General features: G+C 53.8%; 1 protein-coding gene across 7 annotated transcripts in view; it reads right to left on the bottom strand.

Annotated features, from left to right (window-relative positions):
* Positions 1–1,051: 1,051 nt before the first annotated feature.
* Positions 1,052–27,550, bottom strand: part of LOC123351735 (41 kDa spicule matrix protein-like) — a 77,901-nt gene continuing 51,402 nt past the window's right edge. Inside the window, exons 4-22 of one of the 7 annotated variants that reach the window (XM_044991324.1) lie at positions 20,089–20,177; positions 17,870–17,905; positions 16,232–16,258; positions 15,664–15,690; positions 15,113–15,139; positions 13,512–13,541; positions 12,750–12,776; positions 12,363–12,389; positions 11,494–11,520; positions 10,901–10,927; positions 9,187–9,216; positions 8,421–8,447; positions 7,441–7,467; positions 6,645–6,671; positions 6,077–6,103; positions 5,255–5,281; positions 4,657–4,683; positions 1,740–1,743; positions 1,052–1,167 (exon numbers count right to left, since the gene is read on the bottom strand). In XM_044991324.1, coding sequence (XP_044847259.1) covers positions 4,675–4,683; positions 5,255–5,281; positions 6,077–6,103; positions 6,645–6,671; positions 7,441–7,467; positions 8,421–8,447; positions 9,187–9,216; positions 10,901–10,927; positions 11,494–11,520; positions 12,363–12,389; positions 12,750–12,776; positions 13,512–13,541; positions 15,113–15,139; positions 15,664–15,690; positions 16,232–16,258; positions 17,870–17,905; positions 20,089–20,166 — 507 coding nt within the window. In that variant the 5' untranslated portion in view covers positions 20,167–20,177 and the 3' untranslated portion in view covers positions 1,052–1,167; positions 1,740–1,743; positions 4,657–4,674. Of the gene's footprint in view, positions 1,184–1,739; positions 1,744–4,656; positions 4,684–5,254; positions 5,282–6,076; positions 6,104–6,644; positions 6,672–7,440; positions 7,468–8,420; positions 8,448–9,186; positions 9,217–10,900; positions 10,928–11,493; positions 11,521–12,362; positions 12,390–12,749; positions 12,777–13,511; positions 13,542–15,112; positions 15,140–15,663; positions 15,691–16,231; positions 16,259–17,869; positions 17,906–20,088; positions 20,178–20,390; positions 20,501–27,550 lie in introns of those variants that run through there. The other 6 variants (XM_044991323.1, XM_044991321.1, XM_044991322.1 and 3 more) reach the window with 6 other exon arrangements.

Below are 27,550 nucleotides of genomic sequence, written 5' to 3'. Positions count from 1 at the left end.
TTTATGTCAGTTGTTCTTAGAGTATCCACCTGAAATCAGGGCCCAGTTGTGTCAGGCGTTGCGCAGACACACAGCGAGAGAAAGTCCCTTCCCCGCCTACGATCAGAGCCCGGTTGTGTCAGGCGCTGCCCAGACACACAGCGAGAGAAAGTCCCTCCCCCGCCTACGATCAGAGCCCAGTTGTGCCAGGCGCTGCCCAGACACACAGCGAGAGAAAATCCCTCCCCCGCCTACGATCAGAGCCTGGTTGTGTCAGGCGCTGCCCAGACACACAGCGAGAGAAAGTCCCTCCCCCGCCTACGATCAGAGCTCGGTTGTGCCAGGCGCTGCCCAGACACACAGCGAGAGAAAGTCCCTCCCCCACCTACGATCAGAGCCCGGTTGTGTCAGGCGCCGCCCAGACACACAGCGAGAGAAAGTCCCTCCCCCACCTACGATCAGAGCTCGGTTGTGCCAGGCGCTGCCCAGACACACAGCGAGAGAAAGTCCCTCCCCCACCTACGATCAGAGCCCGGTTGTGTCAGGCGCTGCCCAGACACACAGCGAGAGAAAGTCCCTCCCCCGCCTACGATCAGAGCTTGGTTGTGCCAGGCGCTGCCCAGACACACACAGAGGGAGACAGTCCTTGCCCCCAAAGAGTTCACACTCTACAAGGCCAGCTAAGGATTATTCTCACCCTTTTATAGGCGAGAGAGCTGAGACGATGAGTGACTTGCCTGAGGTCACACAGAGATTCTGTAGCAGAGTCAGCCACTGAGAGCAGGAGTCCTGAGTCCCGGTGCCTTAGCCCAGACCAGCCTTCATATCACTCGAGTAGGAATCTTAAAAGGCGCAACATTCCATTGTGATGCACAGGAAAATATGAAATGTGTCACCAATGAACATGGAGAGGAGAGAAATGGTTTGCTGGTGAGATTTATTTTCAGTCCCGGTGAAGCTTCTGCTGTTCTTGGTGTAAACGTTAGTGAACGTCTCCATTGGCTGCTTGCTGATTAAAGGCAGCAAAATCAACGCTCAGAACATCATTCCTGCCCCAGCCCCTACAGCCCTTGTTACTACACAATTTGCGGTTAGCATTTGATTTCCGAGATCAGAGTGTGGAAGATGGAGCTTCCTTCTTATCATCAGAGCCAGGTTCCCAGCTGACATTTCAGTGACCATCCTGCTGTTTGAACCGCTAAGGCTGGAAGGGAAAGGAAAACAAGTGTGAAGTACACGGCCCTTTTCCTAAGCCTACAAGGGACCATTATGATCATCTAGTCTGATCTCCAGGGGAACGCAGGCCAGAGAAATTCACCCAGTGGCCCCGCTACTGAGCCCACTACTTGAGTCTGACTAAGGCATCAAGTCTGGATTTGAAGACATCAGGAGCGAGAGAATCCACCACGTCCCTGGGGAGATTGTTCCGATGGTTAATCACCATCACTGTTAAAAATTTGGGCCTTATTTCTTATTTGAATTTGCCTGGCTTTAACTTCTAGCCGCTGGTTCTTACTCTGCTGGATTTAAAAGCCCTTTCGTACCTGGTATTCCTCAGGAAGGTCCTTATACCTGGTAACCAAGATGCCAGCTACTAAGCCATATAATAAGCTGCAAAAAATGCCTAGTGAGGGGATTTCACATCTAGCTCCTCCCAGCTAGCAGAGTGTCAGTGTCTCTGCAACTACCCTTCTCCCTTGTGGAATACAGGACATTCTTGCAAGCCCTCTTATTGACGGGACGGGGCACCAGCATAACAGGAGGGAGAGGAGAGATTTTGGGGAGCAGCCCCTCCTGATTTACACCGGGATCCGTGCAGCCCACGATGTTTCATAACACAGACAACATCCATGGCCTGTTGGTTTACAGCTAATGACAGACTCATAAACCTCTCTACATGCGCCAGACAGGAACAAACTGCTAGACAGGACATAAAATCCTTGTAAACAATGTTATGGCTTTCTCCAAGATGAATCCTGCTGGTTTTATTAGCAGTGGTATGAGAATAGCCTGGACAGGGGCCCACTCCACATAAGGGACGGACCCTGCCCCCAAAATCTTACAGTTTAAGGCATTGTCTACACCGGGAAGTTTTCCCACAATAAGCTAAAGCAGGGCCGGAGCGAGTGAAGGACCCGCTGCCGAAGTGCCGCCGAAGACCCAGAGTGCCGCCGGGTGAGTACGAATCGGGCCCCGCACTTCCTAAAGCCGGCCCTGAGCTAAACTGTGAATTTAAACCAAGATAGTTATACTGGTATAATCCATCATGTAGACGCTCTCTTTCCAGAGTAAATACAGGGCAGCCTTGAAATGCCATGCCCCTGGGTGGGTTCTCAGCGAGAATCCAACAGGGGACTGCTGAGTCTGGGAGCAGGAGTGTCAACTGCCTGAGCTAGAAGACTCATATCTGTTAACCGAGCCTCTTACAGGTTCATCTAGCTCTGCATGTGGCCCGGCAGGATTCCGTTTCTCATATAATAGCAACAGATCACAATGTTTAAGTTTAAGCATTTTTTTCAGTTGTTTTGGTTTAAATTTTCACAGTTGTGGGAAGTTCTGGGAGGGTCAGAGAATATTTTTTTAATGACAGTAAACGTTAAATCAGCCAGCTACAGCTTCCTGACTGTTAAAACACAAGGTGTCAACGTCACATGTCAAAATCTATAAAGTGAGTAGCCTTAAATCAAACTCTGAGTTCCCTCTAGGGTGACCAGATGTCCCGTTTTTATAGGGACAGTCCCGGTTTTGGGGACTTTTTCTTATACAGGCGCCTATTACCACCCCCCCCCCCTCGTCCCGTTTTTTCACAGTTGCGATCTGGTCACCCTAGTTCTCTCACTTTGCCCAGCTGTGAATTTCAGTTATCGGTGGAGATATTTGTTCATCACTTTGTGCGTGTGTCTAGTGAAATCGAGGTTTACCGATAAAGCTCTGTATGGGGCCTGGCCACCACTAGAGGGGGATAGAGCACCACCCGGCATAGGCCTGGTTACACTTGCGGGTTTATGGGCTTTAGATACGTATCCTGAAATGAGGAGCCTTAGTAAGGGGCTGCCTGATGCAGGGCCGGCTCCAGCTTTTTTGCCCAAGTGGTGAAGAAAAAAAAAAAAAGGATAAAGCTGCGATCGGCGGCACTTCGGCGGCAGCTCTACCGCGCCGCGTCATTCTTCGGCGGCAATTCAGCGACGGATCCTTCCCTCCGAGAGGGAGTGAGGGACCCGCTGCCAAATTGATGCCGAAGACCCGGACGTGCCGCCCCTTTCTATTGGCCGCCCCAAGCACCTGCTTCCTTCACTGGTGCCTGGAGCTGGCCCTGGCCTGATGCAGGCCCCGGGGCACCCATTGCTCGAATTCAGCTGCAGGACCTAAGCCGTGACCTCTCGCCCCTGAGCCTGGTCGTAGCTCAAGAAATGATTCAGGGTCATTTGTCTTGACTCCTGCTCAGTTTTGTCCAGGAGGAAACCGAACGCAGCTCGAGGGGCTGACAGGTGTGGCTGGGAAAGTGTTTCTCCAGGCCGGCCTCCTCCCCCATCATGTCTGAACCCAGCCCCAGCATTTCCCCCTCAGCACTGTTGGTTTTCCCTCCACAGCGCTGAGCTCACCCCAGTCCCTTATTGCTGGCCAGAGCCACACACCAGGGACGTCCAAACAGACGCACCGATCTCCTGACGAAAGGCGGGGGGCAGAGACCCTGGGGGCCGCCCACTTCCTATAGACCGGGGCCTGGGAGGAGCCACCAGCCGAATGCCGGGCGTCTGAGCTGTGAGTCCTTGGCTCTACGGGGGGACAGTAGTTGTGATGCCCCTTTGTACACTGATCACTGGCTGACCCTGCTGCCCTCCGGGGACCCTCTGCAATCACCGTTCAATCCAGCTGCCAGAACTGGACTCTGGCTGGACTGTTTCCTGTTCGCTGGGTCACTCGGCCCACTCCCTGTGAGAAGCAATGGGACTCTCAGTGCTGCTCGGGGGCTCGGGGATCTAACCTCATCTCCCTGCCTGGCAGTATAACCCATCGGCAACACACAGAATAAGATCCTGCCCATAACTCATCTGGCCTGATGGGTTTTGTTCTTTGCCCTGCAAGAAATAATTGGAGGTTATTTCTCTTCACTAGGACTTTTTGTCCAGCAGGAGGGAACCCAGCACAGTGCTAGGGGCTGGGGGGAGATCTCCCCCAGGTAACGGTTCCTATACTCATCTCCTTCCCCACCCCTCCTCTCCCCTCCCCTCCCCTCCCCACCCCCGAATTGGTTTTTCAGTCTAGCCATAGCTACAGCAGCAACCCTGCCCTGGTTCCTTATTGCTGGGCAAAGCAAGAGAATAGAGGAGTCAGGACAGACAAGAAGCAACAGATATTTGGGACATGAGGATTCGGCCCTAGACCCTCCAGCAATCTCATGGTTTTAAGATTGCTGGAGTCTCTACCACATTGATGCGCAGCTTAAAAGGATCCTGTAAAAAAGAGCCAGAGGTTAACGTACTGGTTTCCATTCTCTCCCTTCTGTCGTGGGGATATCTGAACCAGCAGGGGACCCTGTGAGATGGATCCCTCTGCCCACCCACTGTGAGAAGCAATGGGACTTCCCTCATCACACTGGGGCGCTGGGTTCTAATCTCACCTCCCTGCTTAGGAGACACTCAGATGATGTTAAGTAACATCCAGCCCATAACTCACCTGGGCTCCTGGGTTTTGTTATGGACCCTGCAAGAAATAATTGCTGGTTATTTCTCTTCAGTCCTTCTCTCTTGTGTCCAGGATGAGACCGAACACAGCGCTAAGGGCTGACTGGGGGGGGGGGGGGCTGCTGGAAATGTATCTCCCTAGGTTCTGACTTGCGTGTCAATCCCACCATGTCTGAGCCCCACACCAAGCACTTCCCCCCACCCCTGATTTCCCCCCTTCTGGCTGTCACTACACTTCATAGCAGCGACCTTGCTGGGCAAAGACCAGGTGATGGAAGTCAGAACAGACAGGAGGCAGCGGATATTTGGGGCATGGGGATTCAGCCCTAAAGACTCCAGCTGAGCTGTCCCTTGCGCTCTGATTACCTGGCTGTCTGTGCTACCCCACTGGGGATCCCTTGGCAGCCACAGCTGGAATCCAGCTGCTAGAGGTTGTCACTCTGTGGGCTCTTTCCTGTCAGATGGGCCCCTCTACCCACCCACCATAAGAGACACGGGGCTCCCATCACCATACTGGGGCTCTTGATTCGGATCTCATCTCCCTGCCTGGGGGGCGCTCGGATATTATGAAACATTGACCCCAAACTCACCTGGGCTCCTTGGTTTTGTTGTTGGCCCTGCAAGAAATGATTGGTGGTTATTTCTCTCCATTCTGCTCTCTGTGTCCAGGAAGAAACCCAGACCAAGGGGCTGAGAGCAGAGCTTTCTGGGAACGTATCTCCCTGGGTCTTACAGTGCCCTCCAACTCCGTTGTGTCTGAGCCCCTCACCACCCATTTCCCTCAGCACTGCCCGGCTTCCCCTTCCAGCCAGACCTGCATTTCCCACCACTGACCTTCCCCAACCCCGTATTGCCAGATCAGACAATGGAACAGGGGAGTCAGAGCAGACAAGAGGCAGCGGATATTTGGGGCATGGGGATTCGGCCCTAGAGACTCCATCAGACTCATGGTTTTATGAGAACACTCATAGCCCAGGACATGGTCAAATGTCACTGAAATCTGCTAGCTTTATTGGATGAACATAACCCAAAATAACAGCATCTCTCGTCTCCGGCAGATGGCCAGGAAAACAGAGCCGCAGGCAGGGGAAGTAGAGGCAGCATCTGGCCCATTTTCTACAGACAGGCGCTGCTCCAGCATGGATGAGTAAGATCTGTCCAGCTTTCCAGCCTCCCCAAAGTCTGTCTGGCATTGACGGGAGAGGATGAGCTGTTCCCTTGGTTACCCCTAGAGGAGGAAACTGTGGCAGGGGCACCTGCAGGGCCAGGCTCGGCCAGCAGGGGGCGCCCCAGGGAAGACAAGTCCTTTGACAGAGTTTTCGGGGGAGGAACCATCCTTATGCCGGCGCCTAGCGCAAGGGTCCCTGTCCTCTAGGCCCTACCATAATACAAACACATAAACAGACACTCACCAGCCCCAGGTTAAAACCAAAGCCAGGCTGTAAGAAAGAGCCAGAGGTTAACGTGCTGGTCCCCATTCTCTCCCCTCCGTCAGGGGGGCTATATGAACCAGCCGGGGACCCTGACCTGGAAACATCCCTTCCCCAGGGGTTTCCCTTCCCACGCTGGGTCCTCGCACACAGCGGCGCTGGCCTGGGCCGGGTCAGACACGAGGTGGGGCAGAGTCTCCGGTGGCCCATTCATACAGAGCAGGGGGTAGGAGGAGCCCGCTGGGAAATGGCCTGGAGTCCCAGTGGTGAAGCCCTGACTCTGCGGGGAACCCAGCAGCTGAGATCCCCCTTGTGCACTGATCACGGGACTGCCCGTGTGACCCCTCTGGGGAGCCCTTTGCAGTCACCGCTGGAATCCCGCTGACAGAGCGGGACACTGGGTGGGCTCTTCCCTGTTAGATGGGCCCCTCCACCCACCCAGCATGAGAGACACTGGACTCCCATTGCCACACTGGGGTGCTTGGTTCGGATCTCATCTCCCGGCCTGGGGGACCCTCAAATATTAAATAACATCCAGCCCATAACTCACCAGGGCTCCTGGCTTTTGTTGTCCGCCCTGCAAAAAATGATTGGTGGTTTTTTCTCTCCATTCTGACCTAGTGGCTGACAGCGGAGCTGCTGGGAACGTATCTCCCTGGGACTTACAGTGGCCTCCAACCCCGTTGTGTATGAGCCCCTCACCACCCATTTCCCTCAGCCCTGCCCGGCTTCCCCTTCCAGCCAGACCTGCATTTCCCAGCACTGACCTTCCCCAACCCCGTATTGCCAGGCCGGGCAATGGAACAGGGGAGTCAGAGCAGAGAAGAGGCAGCGGATATTTGGGGCGTGGGGATTCGGCCCTAGAGATTCCATGAGTGTCATGATCTTCTGAGAACACTCATTGCATGGGAGTTGGCCAATAGTCAGCAAAATCTGCTGGGTTTGTTCAAGAAGAACATCTCTCATCGATAGTTGAGGGCCAGGAAAACAGAGCCACAGGCATGAAAAATAACCCCTCCATCTGGCCAATTTCCTAAGAAGGGAACCGATCCAACAAGGATGAGAAGCATCCGTCCAGCTTTTCTGTCTCCCCAAAGCCTGTCTGGAATTGAGGGGTAGAGACTGCGCTTTTCCCTTGGTTACTTTCCTTTGCCCAGATCAGTGTGGATGGGGGTTCCCCACCCCTCTCCTGGAAATCACGACTGTCACTGATTCTGACCTCCAATGGCATTGCCTCGCCAAACGGGACATGGGTCATCTTGCTTTAGGGCAAGTCTGTCTAACTGTGAGCGAGGAAATGCTGTAATGGGAGACATTCAACAGCTCAAGGAAGTTCTAACACTTACCACATTGATGCCCAGGTTAAAAGGATCCTGTAAAAAAGATGAAGAGATAAGTGAACTGGTGCCGTTCTCTCCCCTCTGTCATGGGGACATTTCAGCCAAGGAAGGACCCCGCAATGGGAACATTCATCCCACAGGGGTTCCCTTTCCCTCTTTCAATCTCTCTTTCAGACCCACCAATCATGCCCTTATGCCCATAAAGCACCGGATGAGAGTCTAGCGACTTGTGCCTCTGCTCAGAACTGTCCCACACTGTATGCTGGCTGCCTCTATTTCTTTTTCTCTGATCTGAAACGTACATAGTGAGCTCTCTGGCGCAGGAACCATCTTTGCTATCTTTACACAGCGCCTAGCAAAATGGGGCCCTATCCTGTAGGCCCTACTACAATAGAAACAAATAAACAATAAATATTCACTAGCCCAGGTTAAAACCAAATCCAGGCTGTAAGAAAGAGCCAGAGGTTAACGTGCTGGTCCTCATTCTCTCCCCTCCGTCAGGAGATTTCTGAACCAGCTGGGGACCCTGACCTGGAAACATCCCTTCCCCAGGGGTTTCCCTTCCCGCGCTGGGTCCTCGCACACAGGGCACTGGCCTGCGCTGAGTCAGGCACGAGGTGGGGCAGAGTCTCCGGTGGCCCATTCATACAGAGCAGGGGGTAGGAGAAGCCTGCTGGGAAAGGGCCTGGAGTCCCAGCAGTGAAGCCCTGACTCTGCGGGGAACCCGGCAGCTGAGAGCCCCCTTGTGCACTGATCACGGGACTGCCCGTGTGACCCCTCTGGGGAGCCCTTTGCAGTCACCGCTGGAATCCCGCTGACAGAGCGGGACACTGGGTGGGCTCCTCCCTGTTAGATGGGCCCCTCCACCCACCCAGCATGAGAGACACGGGACTCCCATCGCCACACTGGGGCGCTTGGTTCGGATCTCATCTCCTTGCCTGGGGGACCCTCAGATGATATTAAATAACATCCAGCCCAGAACTCACCTGAGCTCCTGGGTTTGGTTGTCCGCCCTGCAAGAAATAATTGGTGGGTTTTTCTCTCCATTTAGGCTGACCAGACGTCCTGATATTATTGGGACTGTCCCGCCAGTATTAGGGGCTTTGTCTTATATAGGCCACTATGCTTCTCCCCCACAGCCCACACGCTGAAAATGTTCTGATTTTTCACACTTGCTCTCTGGCACCTCACCTCTATTCTCCTCCCTGTATCCAGGAAGAACCCGCCCTCCCCTTTCCAGGGGCTGACAACGGAGCCTGCTGGGAACGTATCTCCCTGGGTCGCACCCCCCCTTCCAGCCTCCAACCCCGTTGTGTCTGAGCCCCTCACCACCCATTTCCCTCAGCACTGCCCGGCTTCCCCTTCCAGCCAGACCTGCATTTCCCAGCAGTGACCTTCCCCAGCCCCGTACTGCCAGGCCGGGCAATGGAACAGGGGAGTCAGAGCAGAGAAGAGGCAGTGGATATTTGGGGCATGGGGATTCGGCCCTAGAGACGCCAGCTGAGCTGTCCCTTGCGCTCTGATTACCTGGCTGTCTGTGCTTACCGCACTGGGGATCCCCTGGCAGCCACAGCTGGAATCCAGCTGCTAGAGGTTGTCACTCTGTGGGCTCTTTCCTGTCAGATGGGCCCCTCCACCCACCCACCATGAGAGACACGGGGCTCCCATCGCCACACTGGGGTGCTTGGTTCAGATCTCATCTCCCTGCCTGGGGGGCGCTCGGCTAATCTGAAACATTGACCCCAAACTCACCTGGGCTCCTTGGTTTTGTTGGTTTTTGCCCTGCAAGAAATGATTGGTGGTTATTTCTCTCCACTCTGCTCTCTGTGTCCAGGAAGAACCCCAGCCCTAGGGGCTGACAGCTGAGCCTGCTGGGAACGTATCTCCCTGGGTCACACAGTGGCTTCCAACCCTGTTGTGTCTGAGCCCCTCACCACCCATTTGCCTCGCAGGTCAGGCCTTAGGTATATGCAGCATACGCGGCTGCATTGGGCACCCGAAAATTTGGGGCACCACTGGGACAGCAGGTAAGAGCAGGTCAGCTCCTGCACACCCAGCGCACGCTGCAGTCTCCTTAGGCAGGGGCCGTATTCACAGAGCTGAATGCACCGGTGGGCGCATTCTGCGCGAGGGAGAGGGTACGGGGTGGGGAATTGTGACTCTCCTCCGCCGTGAGATGGGCCAGGCAGCTCGGTGTCCTTTGCTGCCTTGTCCCACCCCCTCTAGGCTGCGAGCCCAGGCTTCTGCTGCGTACGAACCTCAGTGTTTGTCAGCAATGTGGGGGATGGTTTTCTGGGGGGTCCGTGGGGTGGGGTGGTGGCTGTGCCCCAACTCAGGCATAGGGGCACCAGTTCAATAATACTGTGTAGGGCCCCATAAACCCTAAGGACGGCCTGTGCCTCAGCACTGCTGGTTTCCCCTTCCGGCTAGACCTGCATTTCCCAGCACTGACCTTCCCCAGCCCCGTATTTGCCAGGCCGGGCAATGGAACAGGGGAGTCACAGCAGACAAGAGGCAGCGGATATTTGGGGTATAAGGATTCGTCCCTAGAGGTTCCACCAGCCTCATGGTCTTATGAGAGCACTCATCGCCCGGGACAAGGCCAAATGTCACTGAAATCTGCTGGCTTTATTGGATGAACATAACCCAAAATAACAGCATCTCTCATCTCCGGCAGACGGCCAGGAAAACAGAGCCGCAGGCAGGGGAAGTAGAGGCAGCATCTGATCCATTTTCTACAGACAGGAACTGCTCCAGCATGGATGAGTAAGATCCGTCCAGCTTCGCAGCCTCCCCAAAGTCTGTCTGGCACTGACGGGAGAGGATGAGCTGTTCCCTTGGTTACACCAATAGATACTTTCCTCCGTTCCTTTGCCTAGGTCAGTGCTCATAGGGGATGCCGAAGCCTCTCTTGGAGATCAGGATTCATCATTGCAACGCACCTCCAGTCACGTTCCCCAGCCCAACAGAGCTCCGTATCACCGTCCTTTCAGGCCGGGGTCTCCCCGTGAGTAAATGCTGTCACCAGAGAGACTCGGCAGCAGAGGGAAATTCAACCACTTACCACTTTGATGCCCAAATCAAAGGGTTTTTGAAAAAAGGAGGCACAGGTTGGTTAATTGATTCCCATTTCCTCCCCTCTGCCATGGGGACATTTCAGCCCTTAGGGGCCCCTGCACTGGGAAAGTTCATTCTTAAAGGGAGGCTGAAGAGGAATCCAAACAGGGCAACCGAACTTTTTTTGCAATTCTGTTACCTTGAGAAGGGCGATGCCTTAGTTACTGACATGGCCAGAGAGACCTCAGTCTGCAGGGGGAAGACCGAGGGGACATGCCTCGAGGAGGAACCTGTGGCCTGGGCACCTGCAGGTCCAGACTTGGCCAGCAGGGGTCGCTTAGCACATCCATATACCAGCATCTAGCACAAGGGTCCCTACCATAATACAAACAAATAAACAGACACTCACCAGCCCCAGGTTAAAACCAAAGCCAGGCTGTAAGAAAGAGCCAGAGGTTAACGTGCTGGTCCCCATTCTCTCCCTTCCGTCAGGGGATTTCTGAACCAGTCGGGGACCCTGACCTGGAAACATCCCTTCCCCAGGGGTTTCCCTTCCCGCGCTGGGTCCTCGCACAGAGGGCGCTGGCCTGGGCCGAGCCAGACACGAGGTGGGGCAGAGTCTCCGGTGTCCCATTCATACAGAGTGGGGGGTAGGAGGAGCCCGCTGGGAAATGGCCTGGAGTCCCAGCGGTGAAGCCCTGACTCTGCGGGGAACCCAGCAGCTGAGATCCCCCTTGTGCACTGATCACGGGACTGCCCGTGTGACCCCTCTGGGGAGCCCTTTGCAGTCACTGCTGGAATCCCGCTGACAGAGCGGGACACTGGGTGGGCTCTTCTCTGTTAGATGGGCCCCTCCACCCACCCAGCATGAGAGACACGGGACTCCCATTGCCACACTGGGGCGCTTGGTTCGGATCTCATCTCGCTGCCTGGGGGTCTCCCCGTGAGCGGAAATGCTGTCACCGGAGAGACTCGGCAGCAGAGGGAAAGTCAACCACTTACCACTTTGATGCCCAAATCAAAAGGTTTCTGGAAAAAGGAGCCAGAGGTTGGTTAATTGATTCCCGTTCCCGCCCCTCTGCCATGGGACATTCAGCCCACAGGGGACCCCGCCCCGGGAACGTTCATTCTCCTGCCGTTTCCCTTCCCTCTGTCAATCTCTCCCTCCAACCGCCGATGCCGCCAAAGCACTTGATGATGGTGGGACAGCTGGTGCCCGCTGGGATCGTGTAACGGAGCGGCCTGGCCCTCAAAGGACCAGGAGGTGTAGTCTAGCCAGGCTTGTTCCATCAGTCCTGCCTGGGCCATAATTAGCTTCCTTCCACAAGGGGCAGGACTAACTGGAGTCAGGTGACAGCCTGAAACCCCTGGTCCCTGTAAAAGGGCAGAGAGAACACAGTGGTGGAGAAACCACGTCCATAGGGAGCATGCTGGGAGTCTGGGGACGGCCTGAGGTAGGGCCTGGGAGGACTGCGGGGAAGGAGCCATGGAGTCAGCCCTCGATCCCAGAGCAGTGAGACGTAAGGGGAGCCGAGAAGGGAGGCTGAAGAGGAATCCAGATGAGGTGACAGAACTTTGTTTGCAATTCTGTTACCCTGGGAAGGGTGATGCCTTAGTTCCTGACATGGCCAGAGAGCTGAGGCTGGCACCGACCTCACTCTGCAGCGGGAAGACCGAGAGGACACGCCTCGAGGAGGAAACTGTGGCAGGGGCACCTGCAAGGCCAGGCTCGGTCAGCAGGGAGTGCACCAGAGAAGACAAGTCCTTTGACAGAGTTTTGGGGGCAGGAACCATCCTTATACCGGCACCTAGCGCAAGGGTCCCTGTCCTCTAGGCCCTACCATAATACAAACAAATAAACAGACACTCACCAGCCCCAGGTTAAAACCAAAACCAGGCTGTAAGAAAGAGCCAGAGGTTAATGTGCTGGTCCCCATTCTCTCCCCTCCGTCAAGGGGGATTTCTGAACCAGCCGGGGACCCTGACTCTGTGGGGAACCCAGCAGCTGAGATCCCCCTTGTGCGCTGATCACCGGGACTGCCCGTGTGACCCCTCTGGGGAGCCCTTTGCAGTCACCGCTGGAATCCCGCTGACAGAGCGGGACACTGGGTGGGCTCCTCCCTGTTAGATGGGCCCCTCCACCCACCCAGCATGAGAGACACGGGACTCCCATCGCCACTCTGAGGCGCTTGGTTCGGATCTCATCTCCTTGCCTGGGGGACCCTCAAATATTAAATAACATCCAGCCTAGAACTCACCTGGGCTCCTGGGTTTGGTTGTCCGCCCTGCAAGAAATAATTGGTGTTTTTTTCTCTCCATTTAGGGTGACCAGGCGTCCTGATATTATTGGGACTGTCCCGATATTAGGGGCTTTGTCTTATATAAGCCACTATACTTCTCCCCCCCACTCCACCCGTGCCTGAAAAAAAAGTGTTCTGATTTTTCACACTTGCTCTCTGGCACCTCACCTCTATTCTCCTCCTTGTGTCCAGGAAGAACCCGCCCCCAACCACCAGGGACTGACAGCAGAGCCTGCTGGGAACGTATCTCCCAGATTCTTAGAGTAGCCTCCAACCCCATTGTGTCTGAGCCCCTCACCACCCATTTCCCTCCGCACTGCCCGGCTTCCCCTTCCAGCCAGACCTGCATTTCCCAGCAGTGACCTTCCCCAGCCCCGTACTGCCAGGCCGGCTAATGGAACAGGGGAGTCAGAGCAGAGAAGAGGCAGCGGATATTTGGGGCATGGGGATTCGGCCCTAGAGACTCCAGCTGAGCTGTCCCTTGCGCTCTGATTACCTGGCTGTCTGTGCTACCCCACTGGGGATCCCCTGGCAGCCACAGCTGGAATCCAGCTGCTAGAGGTTGTCACTCTGTGGGCTCTTTCCTGTCAGATGGGCCCCTCCACCCACCCACCATGAGAGACACGGGGCTCCCATCGCCACACTGGGGCGCTTGGTTCAGATCTCATCTCCCTGCCTGGGGGGCGCTCGGCTAATCTGAAACATTGACCGCAAACTCACCTGGGCTCCTTGGTTTTGTTGGTTTTTGCCCTGCAAGAAATGATTGGTGGTTATTTCTCTCCACTCTACTCTCTGTGTCCAGGAAGAAACCCAGCCCGAGAGGCTGACAGCTGAGCCTGCTGGGAACGTATCTCACTGGGTCATACAGTGGCCTCCAACCCTGTTGTGTCTGAGCCCCTCACAACTCATTTCCTTCAGCCCTGCCCGGCTTCCCCTTCCAGCCAGACCTGCATTTCCCAGCAGTGACCTTTCCCAACCCCGTATTGCCAGCCCAGGCATTGGAACAGGGGAGTCAGAGTGGAGAAGAGGCAGCGGATATTTGGGGCATGGGGATTCGGCCCTAGAGATTCCATGAGCCTCATGGTCTTCTGAGAACATTCATTACATTGGAGTTGGCCATTAATCAGTGAAAGCTGCAGGCTTTGTTCAAGAAGAACATCTCTTGTCGATAGTTGAGGGCCAGGAAAACAGAGCCACAGGAATGAAAAATACCCCCTCCATCTGGCCAATTTCCTAAGAAGGGAACCAATCCAACATGGATGAGAAGCATCCGTCCAGCTTTTCTGTCTCCCCAAAGTCTGTCTGGAATTGAGGGGTAGAGACTGCGCTTTTGCCTTGATTACTTTCCTTTGCCCAGATCAGTGTGGATGGGGGTTCCCCACCCTGTAGTAAGTGCAGGCCCTGATAAAGGCCCAGTTGAGGCCTGAGGCGTGAACTAAAGTATGGTCAAGCTAAAAGCAAAAGTCAAGCTGTGAGCTGGAAGCCGGCCCTGCTCTCAGAAGCCGGCAAGGAAAGGGCTGATGCTGCAAGAAGATACGTACCTAAAAGGTACTGAACACTAGATATCAGAACATTCACATACTTGCACATTCCACACAGATAACAAAGAACAGGCTGGCCCATCCCAATGACAGGGGCAAAAGGGTAATATGATGGATAGAGTTGTTTTGATCGAACCAACATATACAAGGTGAGAGGCGGCACCTTAATAGGTAGAGGGGTTGTACCGTGCTACGTGGAAGGGTTGCACCTCAATACGTCAGGTGTGATGTGTAACTTGTTTGTACCTGTGTATAAGATGCATCCCTGGGGCGGTGTCATTGTCCAGCCGAGGGGGCAGTGGAAAGTCCCGCCACTGACTGAGCTGAGTCCATTGTCAAGGAGTACATATGTACTGGCTAGCTGTATCTTAGCAGCACCTTGGACTACGTTTGCCAGGGAGCAGGAGACTGTGCTTTTCTTCGACAATAAACCTAGTCGACGTGACTTTGCATCTTACTAGACTCTGTGGTTATTGGGGGTTCTCGTCGGGTCTGCTGTGTCAGCTATCTGCGCAGAGCTGGGGCAGCACACAGAGGGAACACATGCACGCAGCCGAGTGATATCAACATTGGAGAAAGCAGAGCACCCTACCGGTAGCACTCTGACAACACACCCCTCCCCGAGAAATCACGACTCTGTCACTGATTCTGACCTCCAATGGCATTGCCTCACCAAACGGGACGTGGGTCATCTTGCTTTAGGGCAAGTCTGTCTAACTGTGAGTGAGGAAATGCTGTAATGGGAGACATTCGACAGCTCAGGGAAGTTCTAACACTTACCACATTGATGCCCAGCTTAAAAGGATCCTGTAAAAAAGATGAAGAGATTAGTGAACTGGTCCCGTTCTCTCCCCTCTGTCATGGGGATACTTCAGCCATGGGAAGACCCCGCAATGGGAACATTCATCCCACAGGGGTTCCCTTTCCCTCTTTCAAGCTCTCCTTCAGACCCACCCATCATGCCCTGATGCCCACAAAGCACTGGATGAGGGTCCGGTGCGTTGTGTCTCTGCTCAGAACTTTCCCGCACTGTATGTTTGCTGCATCCACTTCTTTTTCTGTGATCTGAAATGTACGTTGTGAGCTCTCTGGGGCAGGGACCATCTATGTTATCTTTTCACAGCGCCTAGTGAAATTGGCCCCGTCCTCCAGGCCAGTGACTTTCAACTTGTGGTCCCCAGATCTCTGGGGGGCTCTGAACTGAATCTAAGGTTTCCAAAGGGGTCCGCACCTCTATTTGAAAGTTTTTAGGAGTCCTCAAATGAAAAAAAGGTAGAAAATCCCTGATCTAGGTCCTACTGAAATAGAAAAAAATAAACAATAACACTCACCAGCCCCAGGTCAAAACCAAAGCCAGGCTGTAAGAAAGAGCCAGAGGTTAACGTGCTGGTCCCCATTCTCTCCCCTCCGTCAGGGGATTTCTGAACCAGCCTGGGACCCTGACCTGGAAACATCCCTTCCCCAGGGGTTTCCCTTCCCGCATTGGGTCCTCGCACAGAGGGCACTGGCCTGCGCTGAGTCAGACACGAGGTGGGGCAGAGTCTCCGGTGGCCCATTCATACAGAGCGGGGGGTAGGAGGAGCCAGCTGGGAAACGGCCTGGAGTCCCAGCAGTGAAGCCCTGACTCTGCGGGGAACCCGGCAGCTGAGAGCCCCCTTGTGCACTGATCACGGGACTGCCCGTGTGACCCCTCTGGGGAGCCCTTTGCAGTCACTGCTGGAATCCCACTGACAGAGCGGGACACTGGGTGGGCTCTTCCCTGTTAGATGGGCCCCTCCACCCACCCAGCATGAGAGACACGGGACTCCCATCGCCACACTGGGGCGCTTGGTTCGGATCTCATCTCCCGGCCTGGGGGACCCTCAGATGATATTAAATAAAATCCAGCCCAGAACTCACCAGGGCTCCTGGGTTTGGTTGTCCACCCTGCAAGAAATAATTGGTGGGTTTTTCTCTCCATTTAGGGTGACCAGACGTCCTGATATTATTGGGACTGTCCCAATATTAGGGGCTTTGTCTTATATAGGCCACTATACTTCTCCCCCCCCAAAAAATGTTCTGATTTTTCACACTTGCTCTCTGGCACCTCACCTCTATTCTCCTCCCTGTATCCAGGAAGAACCCGCCCTCCCCTTTCCAGGGGCTGACAACGGAGCCTGCTGGGAACGTCTCTCCCTGGGTCGTACAGTGGCCTCCAATCCTGTTGTGTCTGAGCCCCTCACCACCCATTTCCCTCAGCCCTGCCCGGCTTCCCCTTCCAGCCAGACCTGCATTTCCCACCACTGACCTTCCCCAACCCCGTACTGCCAGGCCGGGCAATGGAACAGATTAATCAGAGCAGAGAAGAGGCAGCGGATATTTGGGGCATGGGGATTCGGCCCTAGAGACGCCAGCTGAGCTGTCCCTTGCGCTCTGATTACCTGGCTGTCTGTGCTACCCCACTGGGGATCCCCTGGCAGCCACAGCTGGAATCCAGCTGCTAGAGGTTGTCACTCTGTGGGCTCTTTCCTGTCAGATGGGCCCCTCCACCCACCCACCATGAGAGACACGGGGCTCCTGTAGCCCTATTGAGGGCATCGGTTCCAAATTTTGTGGGATAGTCCTAAAATTGGAGGGCTCCTTCTGCAGTGAAGATGAAGTCCCGGTTCTCAATGGCAACTGGTCTGCGGTGGTTTGGAGGGGCGGGAAGGCAGGATGTGGGGCCCATGACACAGGAAATGGAGGAGATAGAACAGGGAGTAACGGACAGGCAGAAACAAACAAATTCGGGGTGAGGTGGGAGAAGCTCAGGGTGTGCCTGGCCCGCACTACGGGCTCCTGAAAGCTGATGGGGCAGAGGCTGACTTTCCCCATGTGCCTATGCAGTGCCTGGGCCAGTGGCCCCCAGGCTCCGTTGTGTCAGTGTCTGTGCTGCACGGCAAATGAGAGTCAGGATTGTGGGACAAGATTCTGCTCACAAACGCGACTAATGGTTTTGAATGCCTCAGATGATGGGAATGCAGCTGTAGACACCTTGAAGAGCCTTGATTTTCAGAAGGCAAGTGTCCAGCGCTTTCTGAAGAGCAGGGCCCGCGAAGGTGTTCAAAGCCGTACACCCCAACACTGAGGGGTTCAAAATCACTAAGCACTTTTCAATTGTTCACCCGTGAGAGTTTTCTGTCTGCCCAGGGGCTGCCGCCGTTTTGATGGGCTGAGATGGAAACGTCTGTACTATTATTCACTTCATAATTCTGGCCCATTGATTCCAACTGACCTATGGACAATTGACCCCAGCTGGGATCTGGCCCCATAGACACCAATGGAGCTATGGCCCATTGACTCCAGCTGGGATCTGGCCCCACTGACTCCGGGGGAGCTACGGCCCATTGACCCCAGCTGGGATCTGGCCCCACTGACTCTAATGGAGCTACGGCTGATTGACCCCAAGTGGGGATCTGGCCCCACTGACTCCAATGTTGCTACAGCCCATTGACTCCAGCTGGGCTCTAGCCCGTAAATTGAAGTTACTCTCCAAAGAAAGCAGCGTTTAGTACTTACCGGCTGCCAAAGGCCTGCTTGCCCCAGTGCCATGTTCTGTTAGGAAAACCAGGAGTTAGAGCATTTGGGAGACGATGGGACGTGAGCAAAGGGCTGAAGATTTGGAGAAGAGATTTTTCAGCCCCTACTTGAGACACTTTAATATTCAGGAAGCGCTGAGCACCTTGCCTCTGAAAATCAGACCCTTCTGGGACCCCAAAATCACTATTCAACCATCTGTTGACTAATATCTGCTGGGTAGCATATATATATACACACACACACACACTGCATCATCAATATATATTAGTATGTATTAAGTAGCAGTAACATTCAGCACAAATATTGTAACAGTGATACAGGCTAAACTGGCCTATACCATTACCCTGTTCCCTTAGGCTAAGTATCCCATAACTCCTTGCGTTTTTGCTGAAGTAAGAGTTTGGCATAAGCAGATAGAAAACTTGTCAGAATCAAGCTATATTTGCACAAGCTAGGGAAGTATCTTCCCGGACTAGTACCTGGAATGCTAGTATCCAAAACAAAGATAGGGAAGGGACAGAACAACAAGTTAGGGAACCGGGACAAACTCATCTGCTGGATTTTAGTGACATATAAAGCGATGTGCAACTTGTAAAATAATAAGAACATAACAATGGCCAGACTGGGTCAGACCAAAGGTCCATCTAGCCCAGTGTCCTGTCTTCCGACAGTGGCCAGCGCCAGGTGCCCCAGAGGGAATGAACAGAACAGGGAATCATCAAGAGATCCATCCCCCGTCGCCCATTCCCAGCTTCTGGCAAACAGAGGCTAGGGACACCATCCCTGCCCGTCCTGGCTAATAGCCATTGATGGACCTGTCCTCCTACTTATCTAACCCCATATATACTTATCCATCCATCCATCCATCCATACACCTGCATATCTAGCTATCTCCTCACACACGTATTTGAAAACCTGCGACACAGACACATGCTTTTAGTTCTACCCAGCACCTGCCCCCTGTCCAGTGGGATGAGCACATCAGCTGAGCCTAACCCCCGTGTAACCGTCCCTGACAGCTTCTAGCTGGCCGTTATTGTGAAGCACTCGGCAGCTGGTTGGTGGTGGGGCTCAGCTCCAAAGACTGCAGGAACCACTTGTTTTTAGGTTGGTCCTGCCAAACTGGACGCATAATGAGGGTCCCTGAACTATCAGGGAGGTAGACTAGAGTCCTCCATGAGCCTGGCCAGCCATCTATCTAGGTTCTTCTGTGGGTTTGATGCACCAGGAGTCTTTCATTTAACCTGTCCCCTCCACTTTCCACATGAAAGGCCCAAGAGCTGTGTCCGATCTCTCATTATGAGGCATATAAGAGGCTCTCCTATCCTATCTGAGACTTACCTGGGGGTTATAATAGTAATCAGATCCATACGGCCAACCCAGTTAGAAAAAGCCAAGAGTTAGTTCTTTGTGCCCCCTTTCTCCCATGTCATAGAGCCTAAGGCCACTGATCCTTCGCTTTGCCATTCTGCATCAGACCGGCCAGAGAACAACCCCCTGCGTCCAGCCCATATCTGATAGTTGAACTAGAGCGTCTATTTTAGAAAAGTTGTGGAAGAGGAGCTAATGCCTCAGCTCTGAGGGTCCCACTGTGGGAACCAGGTGGAATTCCACAAATTACAATGGACTTTCTCCTGATTTCCTCTGCTGTGAGGGCAAAATATGACCGAATGCAGGCCAGTGAATGCTGTTGTAAACTGGCATCACTCCATTGACTTTCACTATCTATTCATTTATCCCACTGTTTATCCACCCATCCATCCATCCATCTCTCCCTCCCTCCATCCCTCTGTTTATCCATCCCTCCAGGTTTTATCTATTTCTCTGCCCCCTGGCTTTTGTGGGTTTACAGTGTAATTTGTAGGATTTTTTGCATAGAGATTATTATTTAATTGTAGGGATTATGGTTGTGCCTAGAAGCCCCAGTTGAAGATCAAGGCCTCATTGTGCCAGGTGCTGTACAGTCCCTGACCAAGATAGGGGCCTCATTGTGTGGGACACTGCCCAGACCCATGGCCAGGGACAGTCCCTGCCCCAGCTGAGATCCGGGTCCCATCATGCCAGATGCTGCCCAGGCACAAGCAGAGACAGGACCTGCCCCAAAGAGCTGGCAGTGCTGTGGAATCGCCGTCTGTCTAAAGCTGATTCCGTGGGGCCAGGTGAAAGGAGTTTGTTCTCAGAAGAACTGCCAGCCTTACCTGCAGCGGTGCGGCTCTGGCCCTCTCCAGGAGCAGGAGGGAGAGGAGGAGAACCCTGGCCAGGCTGCTGAGATGCATGGTCCCTTCTGCTGGAAACCAGAGAGGTGAGTCTGGTGTGTTGAGCCGCTGTATTTATACCCTGATACTGAGCCTAAGTGCCCTCCACCGCATGAGTCAGCCGGATTGCAGCCAGTAGCTCTCTGCCTCGCCCCTCCTCTCTCTGCCCTCCCCCCTGCATGTACACACTCTGCCTCTGCCAACTCCCTTCTCCCCCTTCCCACTTGCCGAGCTCCGGCAGTCAACTGGCTATGAGTCACCTGGCTGGGTCCGGTCTGACTTCAGTCCAGCAATAGTGGGCCGCTCTCTGCCAGGGCTTACGGATGGGCTCCCAGTGGCCAGCCGGCTCTCACAGGACATTGAGGACAAAAGCGTTATAGAGAAACTAGATCATGCAGCCAGTCAGCACGCATGCCAGCTCACCAGGCGCCCCACATCTCTAGGGCTGCCAACACTGTATGTCAATCATAGGGGACAGTTTTCCTAGCACCATCCCACTCCTCACCTCTCTTTGCTGGCTCATGAGATGAGTCCGGCACTCAGAGCAGGGCCCGGGGTACCACACCGGCCATGCTCCCAGCTGGATGTGTGCGACATCACTGCCAGGCTGTGCACACACCCAGCTTATGTCCCGGGGGGTTTCCACTAGGACCAGTGTTCCCTCAGTTGGTCCCAGAGCAAAAATTAACAGCACGTTTCCACCAGCAATCGGCCAGGCTGTAAAACCGGCCATGAGGCAACCCTAGCTGAACTCCAGGGTCACAGGCATCCTGTGCTGATTTAGTATGGGACAGGCAATTTATGTAAATAAGTGACATCCCTTATAATATAGGAAGTCCAAAGCAGACCTTACGGGTGCGTCCCATGCTGCCACATGGAGTGTGTTAGCCCTGAACAGTACTGGGTACAACACAGCTCTTGTCAGAGAGATCACCCGCCCCAGAGCTGGCAATGCACAGGTCCTTCTGCCACAGAGGGATCAAGTCACTGAGGAAGGAGCAACCTTCCTGCAGTCCAGTGGTGCAGACTGAAGTCATGGTCTAGCACCTGTTAGATGTGGTGATTTCCCAGAGATCTGGCCTTCCTTCAGCTGCTCACTATATTCAAAGCTGGTCTTGTGTACTCTTCGGCCAGGTCATCGGGATGGACAAAAACAGCCCAGCACAATGTGCTCTCAGAGGGTACGTCTACACTACGGGATTATTCCGAATTTACATAAACCGGTTTAGCAAAACAGATTGTATAAAATCGAGTGCGTGCGGCCACACTAAACACATTAAATCGGTGGTGTGCGTCCACGGTCCGAGGATAGCGTCGATTTCTGGAGCGTTGCACTGTGGGTAGCTATTCCGTAGCTATCCCATCGTTTCCGCAGCCTCCCCTGCCCCTTGGAATTTCCGGGTTGAGATCCCAGTGCCTGATGGGGCAAAAATCATTGTTGCAGGTGGTTCTGGGTAAATGTCCTCAGTCACTCCTTCCTCTGGGAAAGCAACGGCAGACAAGCATTTCGTGCCTTTTTTCCCTGGATTGCCCTGGCAGACGCCATAGCATGGCAATCATGGAGCCTGTTTTGCCTTTTGTGACTGTCACCATATGTGTACTAGATGCCGCTGACAGAGGCGATTCAGCAGTGCTACACAGCAGCATGCATTTGCTTTTGCATGACGGCAGAGAGAGTTATCAGCCATGCTGTACCATCTACCATGCCATAAATTGGCAATAAGATGGTCATGGTTACCAGTCCTTTTGCACTGCACCATCTGCTACTGTCATAAGTGCCCCTGGCTGAGATCAGCCAGGGGCACAAAAGCCAAAATTGGGAATGACTCCCTGAGTCAATCCCTCCTTTTTGGTATCTAAAAATAGAATCAGTCCTGCCTAGAATATGGGGCAAGTGTATTAGAGAACCAGTGTATCAGAGAACACAGCTGCTCTGTGTCAGATCCCGCAGAAATTATGATCTGTATGCTATTCACAGGGGGTGCTCCTGCAACAACCCCACCTGTTGATTCCGTTCTCCCCCAGCCTTCCTGGGCTACCGTAGCAGTGTCCCCCCACTTGTCTGATGAAGTAATAAAGAATGCAGGAATAAGACACAGTGACTTGTTAGTGAGAAATGAGTGGAAGGCAGCCTCCAGCTGCTATGATAGTCCAGACAGGACATTAAGCAGTGTGGGGGAGAGGAGCCCAGCATCCCGCTGCTAGTCCAGGGACAATTGAATATTTTCTTTACACATGAAGGGCGGGGGCTGATGGAGCTCAGCCCCCTGTTGCTATGATGAAGACGGTTACTAGCCATACTGCACCATCTACCAGGAAAAACTTTTTACACAGGTGCCCATGGTCAACCTCACTGGACGCTAGTCGGCATGGTTACCAGTCCTGACAGTGGATATCAGCCATATTGCACCATCAGCTACCCATGGCGGGGGGTGGGAGCGAGGATGTTGGTGTTGACTGCTGCAGCATCGCGTCTATCTGCAGCATTCAGTAAAGATAGGGTGACATGTAAAAGAGTCAAGAGAGGATTGTTTTCCCTTTCACTTCTGGGGGTGGTGGTGGGGGCGTAAATTGCCGAGCTATGCCCTGAACCACCGCGGACACTGTGTTTGACCCTAGAAGCATTTGGAGCTCAGCCAAGAATGCAAATGCTTTTCGGAGACTGCAGGAACTGTGGGATTGCTTGAGTCCTCCAGTCGCCGCTCCCTCCCTCCATGAGCGTCCATTTGATTCTTTGGCTTTCTGTTACGCTTGTCACGCCTTACTGAAATCGAGGTAAATTAGATCCACTGCATTTCCTTTGTCTAAAAAATCTGTTACTTTCTCAAAGAAGGAGATCAGGTTGGTTTGGCATGATCTACCTTTTGTGAAACCATGCTGTATTTTGTCCCAATTACCATTGACCTCAATGTCCTTAACTACCCTCTCCTTCAAAAAATTTTCCAAGACCTTACATACTACAGATGTCAAACTAACAGGCCTATAGTTACTTGGATCACTTTTTTTTCCTTTCTTAAAAATAGGAACTATGTTAGCAATTCTCCAGTCGTACGGTACAACCCCCGAGTTTACAGATTCATTAAAAATTCTTGCTAATGGGCTTGCAATTTCATGTGCCAGTTCCTTTAATATTCTTGGATGAAGATTATCTGGGCCCTCTGATTTAGTCCCATTAAGCTGTTCAAGTTTGGCTTCTACCTCGGATATGGTAATATCTACCTTCATATCCTCATTCCCAATTGTCATCCTTCCATTATCCCTTAGCTCCTCATTAGCCTTATTAAAGACCGAGGCAAAGTATTTATTTAGATATTGGACCATGCCTAGATTATCTTTAACCTCCAGACCTGACTGAATAGAGTCAATGATGACAAGGGAGACATCGACCCTATAATGCTCCCCAGCATTGGATTCAGTCAGGGCCGCCCAGAGGATTCCGGGGGCCCGGGGTCTTCGGCGGCGGGGGGCCCTTCCGTTCCGGGACCCGCCCTGAAGTGCCCCGAAGACCCGCGGCGGGAGCCCCCCGCCGCCGAATTACTGCCGAAGCGGGACCCGCCGCCGAAGCGCAGCCCAGTCTTCGGCGGTAATTTGGGGCGGGTCCCGGAACGGAAGGGGCCCCCCGCCGCCGAAGACGGGGCTGCGCTTCGGCGGCGGGTCCCGCTTCCCCCCCCCCCAGCCCCGGCCCCAGCCCCAGCCCCAGCCCCAGCCCCAGCCCCAGCCTCTTACCCCCGGCTCCCTCCTCACCCGGAGCCTCAGCGCCTCGCCGGAACAGCCGCAGCGTGTGGCCGGCGGGGCCTGAGCTCCGTCCCGCTCAGAGCCGTGTGGTGAGGGGGCGGGGCTGGGAGCTCCACGCCGAGCGGAGGGAGCAGAGCTCAGCCCGGAGCTCCCAGCCCCGCCCCCTCACCGCGCGGCTCGGAGCGGGGCGGGGCTCAGGGGCTCGGCCAGAGACACGGCGCTTGATGCGCTGAGGCTCCAGGAGAGGGGCGGAGGCGGGAGCCTCCGCTCTTCTCTTGGGGGCCCCTGCGGAGCCCGGGGCCCGGGGCAAATTGCCCCCTTTGCCCCCCCCCTCTGGGCGACCCTGGATTCAGTAGGTAAGTTGCGATTGGTGGAGAACTCAGATGAAATCCAATATTCTGTGCCACTAATTCAGACTCAGTCAGGATCCTATCCCATTGTTCACTAATCTGTTGAATGTCATTGATAAGACTTTCAGTGTTATCCCTCTCAACATCCAGTGTAGCATTGCGGGTTTCAGTTACCAGTTTAGTTTGGTGGATCACCTGTTCAGACCCCAGCTCGCCGGCTGAGATCAGAGGGGCTGTGTTTGTACCCGCAGCCGGGCGCCAGCTGGCCTGGGCTCACTAATCTAACAGCCCCGGGGGGAGGGGAGGTGTTCCCTGTTCACAGTCACGGGGAAGAGAGCCCGGGGGCTGGAAAGAGAGGTCCGTGACATGCTGGTGTTAGGGGTGATCCAGCCTCCTCCAGCCCCTGGGACTCACCCGTGGGGCTGGTCCCCACGTAAGATGGGTTGATCAGACTCAGTGTGCACTATTGAAAGTTCAATGCCATCACCATGTTCGATGCCTGCCCCATGCCCAGGTCTAACAAAATCCTGGCGGGGGGAGGGAGGGGTTACCTCACTCCTGTGAATCTCACCAGGGGCTACTGGCAGGTGCCTTTGGACCGAGTTGCCAGGGTGAAATCTGCTCCCATCACCCCTAGAGGGCTCTGAGTTCCTGGTCCTGCCTTTCAGCCTCAAAGGGGGCACCTGCCAACCCCCCGCGCCAGGGGATCAGTTACTGAGGGGGGTGGAGGACTGGGCCTGGTGTACGTTCATGATATCTGTGTCTCCAGGATCCAGACCTCATGCCAGTAACGGCCAAAGAGGCAGGGGGGTTACGATCCCCTCGTGGGCCCCAGGTTCGGACCCTCTGAGCTGGCCCAGCGGAGTCCGGCCTCCCTAGGCCGACACCCAACGATGTTACTGCAGAAAGGTCGCGGGTTCACGTGCCACATGTTCCCCATCCCCTGGCTCAGGCCCAGCTCCCATCCAGCTCCCCCTGGGGCTCCCACAGCCCCCGCCCCCCAGCAGCAAGCCACAGGTCACCCCAACTCCCCAGTGCCCTTCCCTGCCATGCAGCCGGCAGCCAGCAGGGGCAGGGGCAGGGACAGCCCTGCTCAGAGCACGTCTAGCTCGGGGGCTGCAGAGGAGGCAGCAGGAGCTGTGGGCAGGCGGCGCCGAGTGCCTCAGTGTGGGTTTGGGACAATGACCCGGGAGACTGGACTGTACCAAAGCCTCTTCCCCCGGGCATCTGCTGAGGGTGCAGAAGGGGCGAGCAGGGTCCCATTCGTTCAGGACGTGTCTATGGGAGGTTGTGAAATCCTCGGTGTGAAAGAGGCAGAACGTGCGTCACCCACAGGCTGCATGCGGATCTGGGTCCCTTCATGGCCGGGTCACCTGCTGAGTCATCTGCAGAGTTCCCTGGAACTGAGCGAGAGGGAGGGACAGAACCGAGCTGTGTAATGTGCCAATGGATTTCACTCCTACCTCCCCAGCCCCCCGAGAGCTCTGAGGAACTGCTCCCGGACACTCTGCACCCTCTGTTCCCAGGCCCTTATCAAACCGCTCTCTTCTGGGGAATGCGGGATCTTGCTCTTGGAAAGGAGACGGTCTCACTCATCCCATATACAAGGTTTCTGGGCTGCTGCAGCTCCCGGGCTGCGAGATGCCCCTTCCTGCTCGGCTGCTGTGCAACAGGGGAGGTGTGAACTGGGGGATTTGCTCCCCAGCCTCCCAGGGCCCCAAACCCCTCGACGTGCCCGGAATCCCCCTGGTAGCACTGGCTGTGATGTTCCTAGGCTTGCAGCTGTATAGCAGAGAGTCACAGACCCCAGGGCCCCCAGGGTCTAGGCTCTAGCCAGGGCCAATCACAGGGGGACCCAGGGGGGCCATTTGGCCTGGGCCTCAAGCTCAAAGTGGGCCTCAAATTTAGAGACTTGTTAATTTTTTGGCATTTCATAAGTTTCACAACTTGTTTTTATGCGCATCCCTATCGGACCAAACTGTGACACGCTCACTCACCTTAGAGCTGCAAATTTGAGTAAATGGGAGACATGATTTGGTAAAAGAGATAATTTTTTTGTTAACTGATATAGATTTTGGCATATTAAGGAGTTAAAAATGTTCATAAATTTTAATACAAATATATCGGTTCTGATGGCACAAGATTAGACCGTGATGAACGTGTCCTCTCAGATCAGCCGATTATACAAACAAACCACTACTAGTGGCTGGTGCTGAATCAAGTGCGTGTTGAAAGATAGAGAATTGTTACATTTTAGTGTCTTTATAGTTTTATGTCTAGTTGACTAAGGAATTATTGATGTGTGAGAATTCCTCATTATTATCGTCCTATGGGAGCTAAAAGAGGGGACTGGTTGGTTGGTTGAGCCCTAGCTTGGTAGTTTGGCCATCATCATAGGCTTTCCTAGTCTATAGGCCCAGATTCAAGTTGAAAATTTGTGAGGACAATCTTGTACAGTGAGTTTCGTGAGGACACACGTTAGCAATGTTTGGACATTATCCCTCTGTGTGTATCCGCGTCCGTGTTTACTATATATATGTTATCCTTTCGTCTTCAGCTCAGCCTGCTATATTATCCCTTGCGTGCTTGAGTTTTGATTCAGTGATATGGATAATAACCTGTCTGACTGTTTCATTTTGTCTTCTTAATTAGTATTCCCTTCTTTTAAGTCTTTTCAGCATTTGTGTAAATCTCACTGCGCAGGCTTGAACTGCACTTCAGTCTAGTCAGAAGCACATGTCCAAATTTGAATTCCTTCTGATGTCATCTTTGTGGATGAAGCTACTTACAATGATCCACCAAACTAATCTGGTAACTGAAACCCGCAAAGCTACACTGGATGTTGAGAGGGATAACACTGAAAGTCTTATCAATGACATTCAACAGATTCGTGAACAATGGGATGCGGTCCTGATTGAGTGTGAATTAGTAGCACAGAATATTGGCGTTTATCTGAGTTCTCCACCAATCGCAACTTACCGACTGAATCTGATGCCGAGCAGCATTATAGGGTCGATGTCTCCCTTGTCATCATTGACTCTATTCAGTCAGGTCTCACACGTCAATTTAAGTCACTGCAACTAATTTGTACCCTTTCTGGATTTCTTTGGCAGTTCAACAGACTGAGTAATGAAGATCTACTTTCTGCAGCTGAACAACTTCAACAACAATATAACAAAGAAATCTCAAAAGATCTCAGTGACGAGGTTGTCTTCCTCAAACGAATACGTTCCACAAACTTTAAATTGGATTGCAAGCCACAGGAACTGCTTCAAGAAATACTGGAGCTTGGACTCTCTGGGGTGTTTCCTAATATCACA

The sequence above is a fragment of the Mauremys mutica genome, chromosome 17, assembly GCF_020497125.1.
Source record: "Mauremys mutica isolate MM-2020 ecotype Southern chromosome 17, ASM2049712v1, whole genome shotgun sequence".
Taxonomy (NCBI): Eukaryota; Metazoa; Chordata; order Testudines; family Geoemydidae; genus Mauremys; species Mauremys mutica.
Note: the sequence above shows the minus strand (reverse complement) of the source record. Positions and strands in the feature narration are given on the sequence as shown.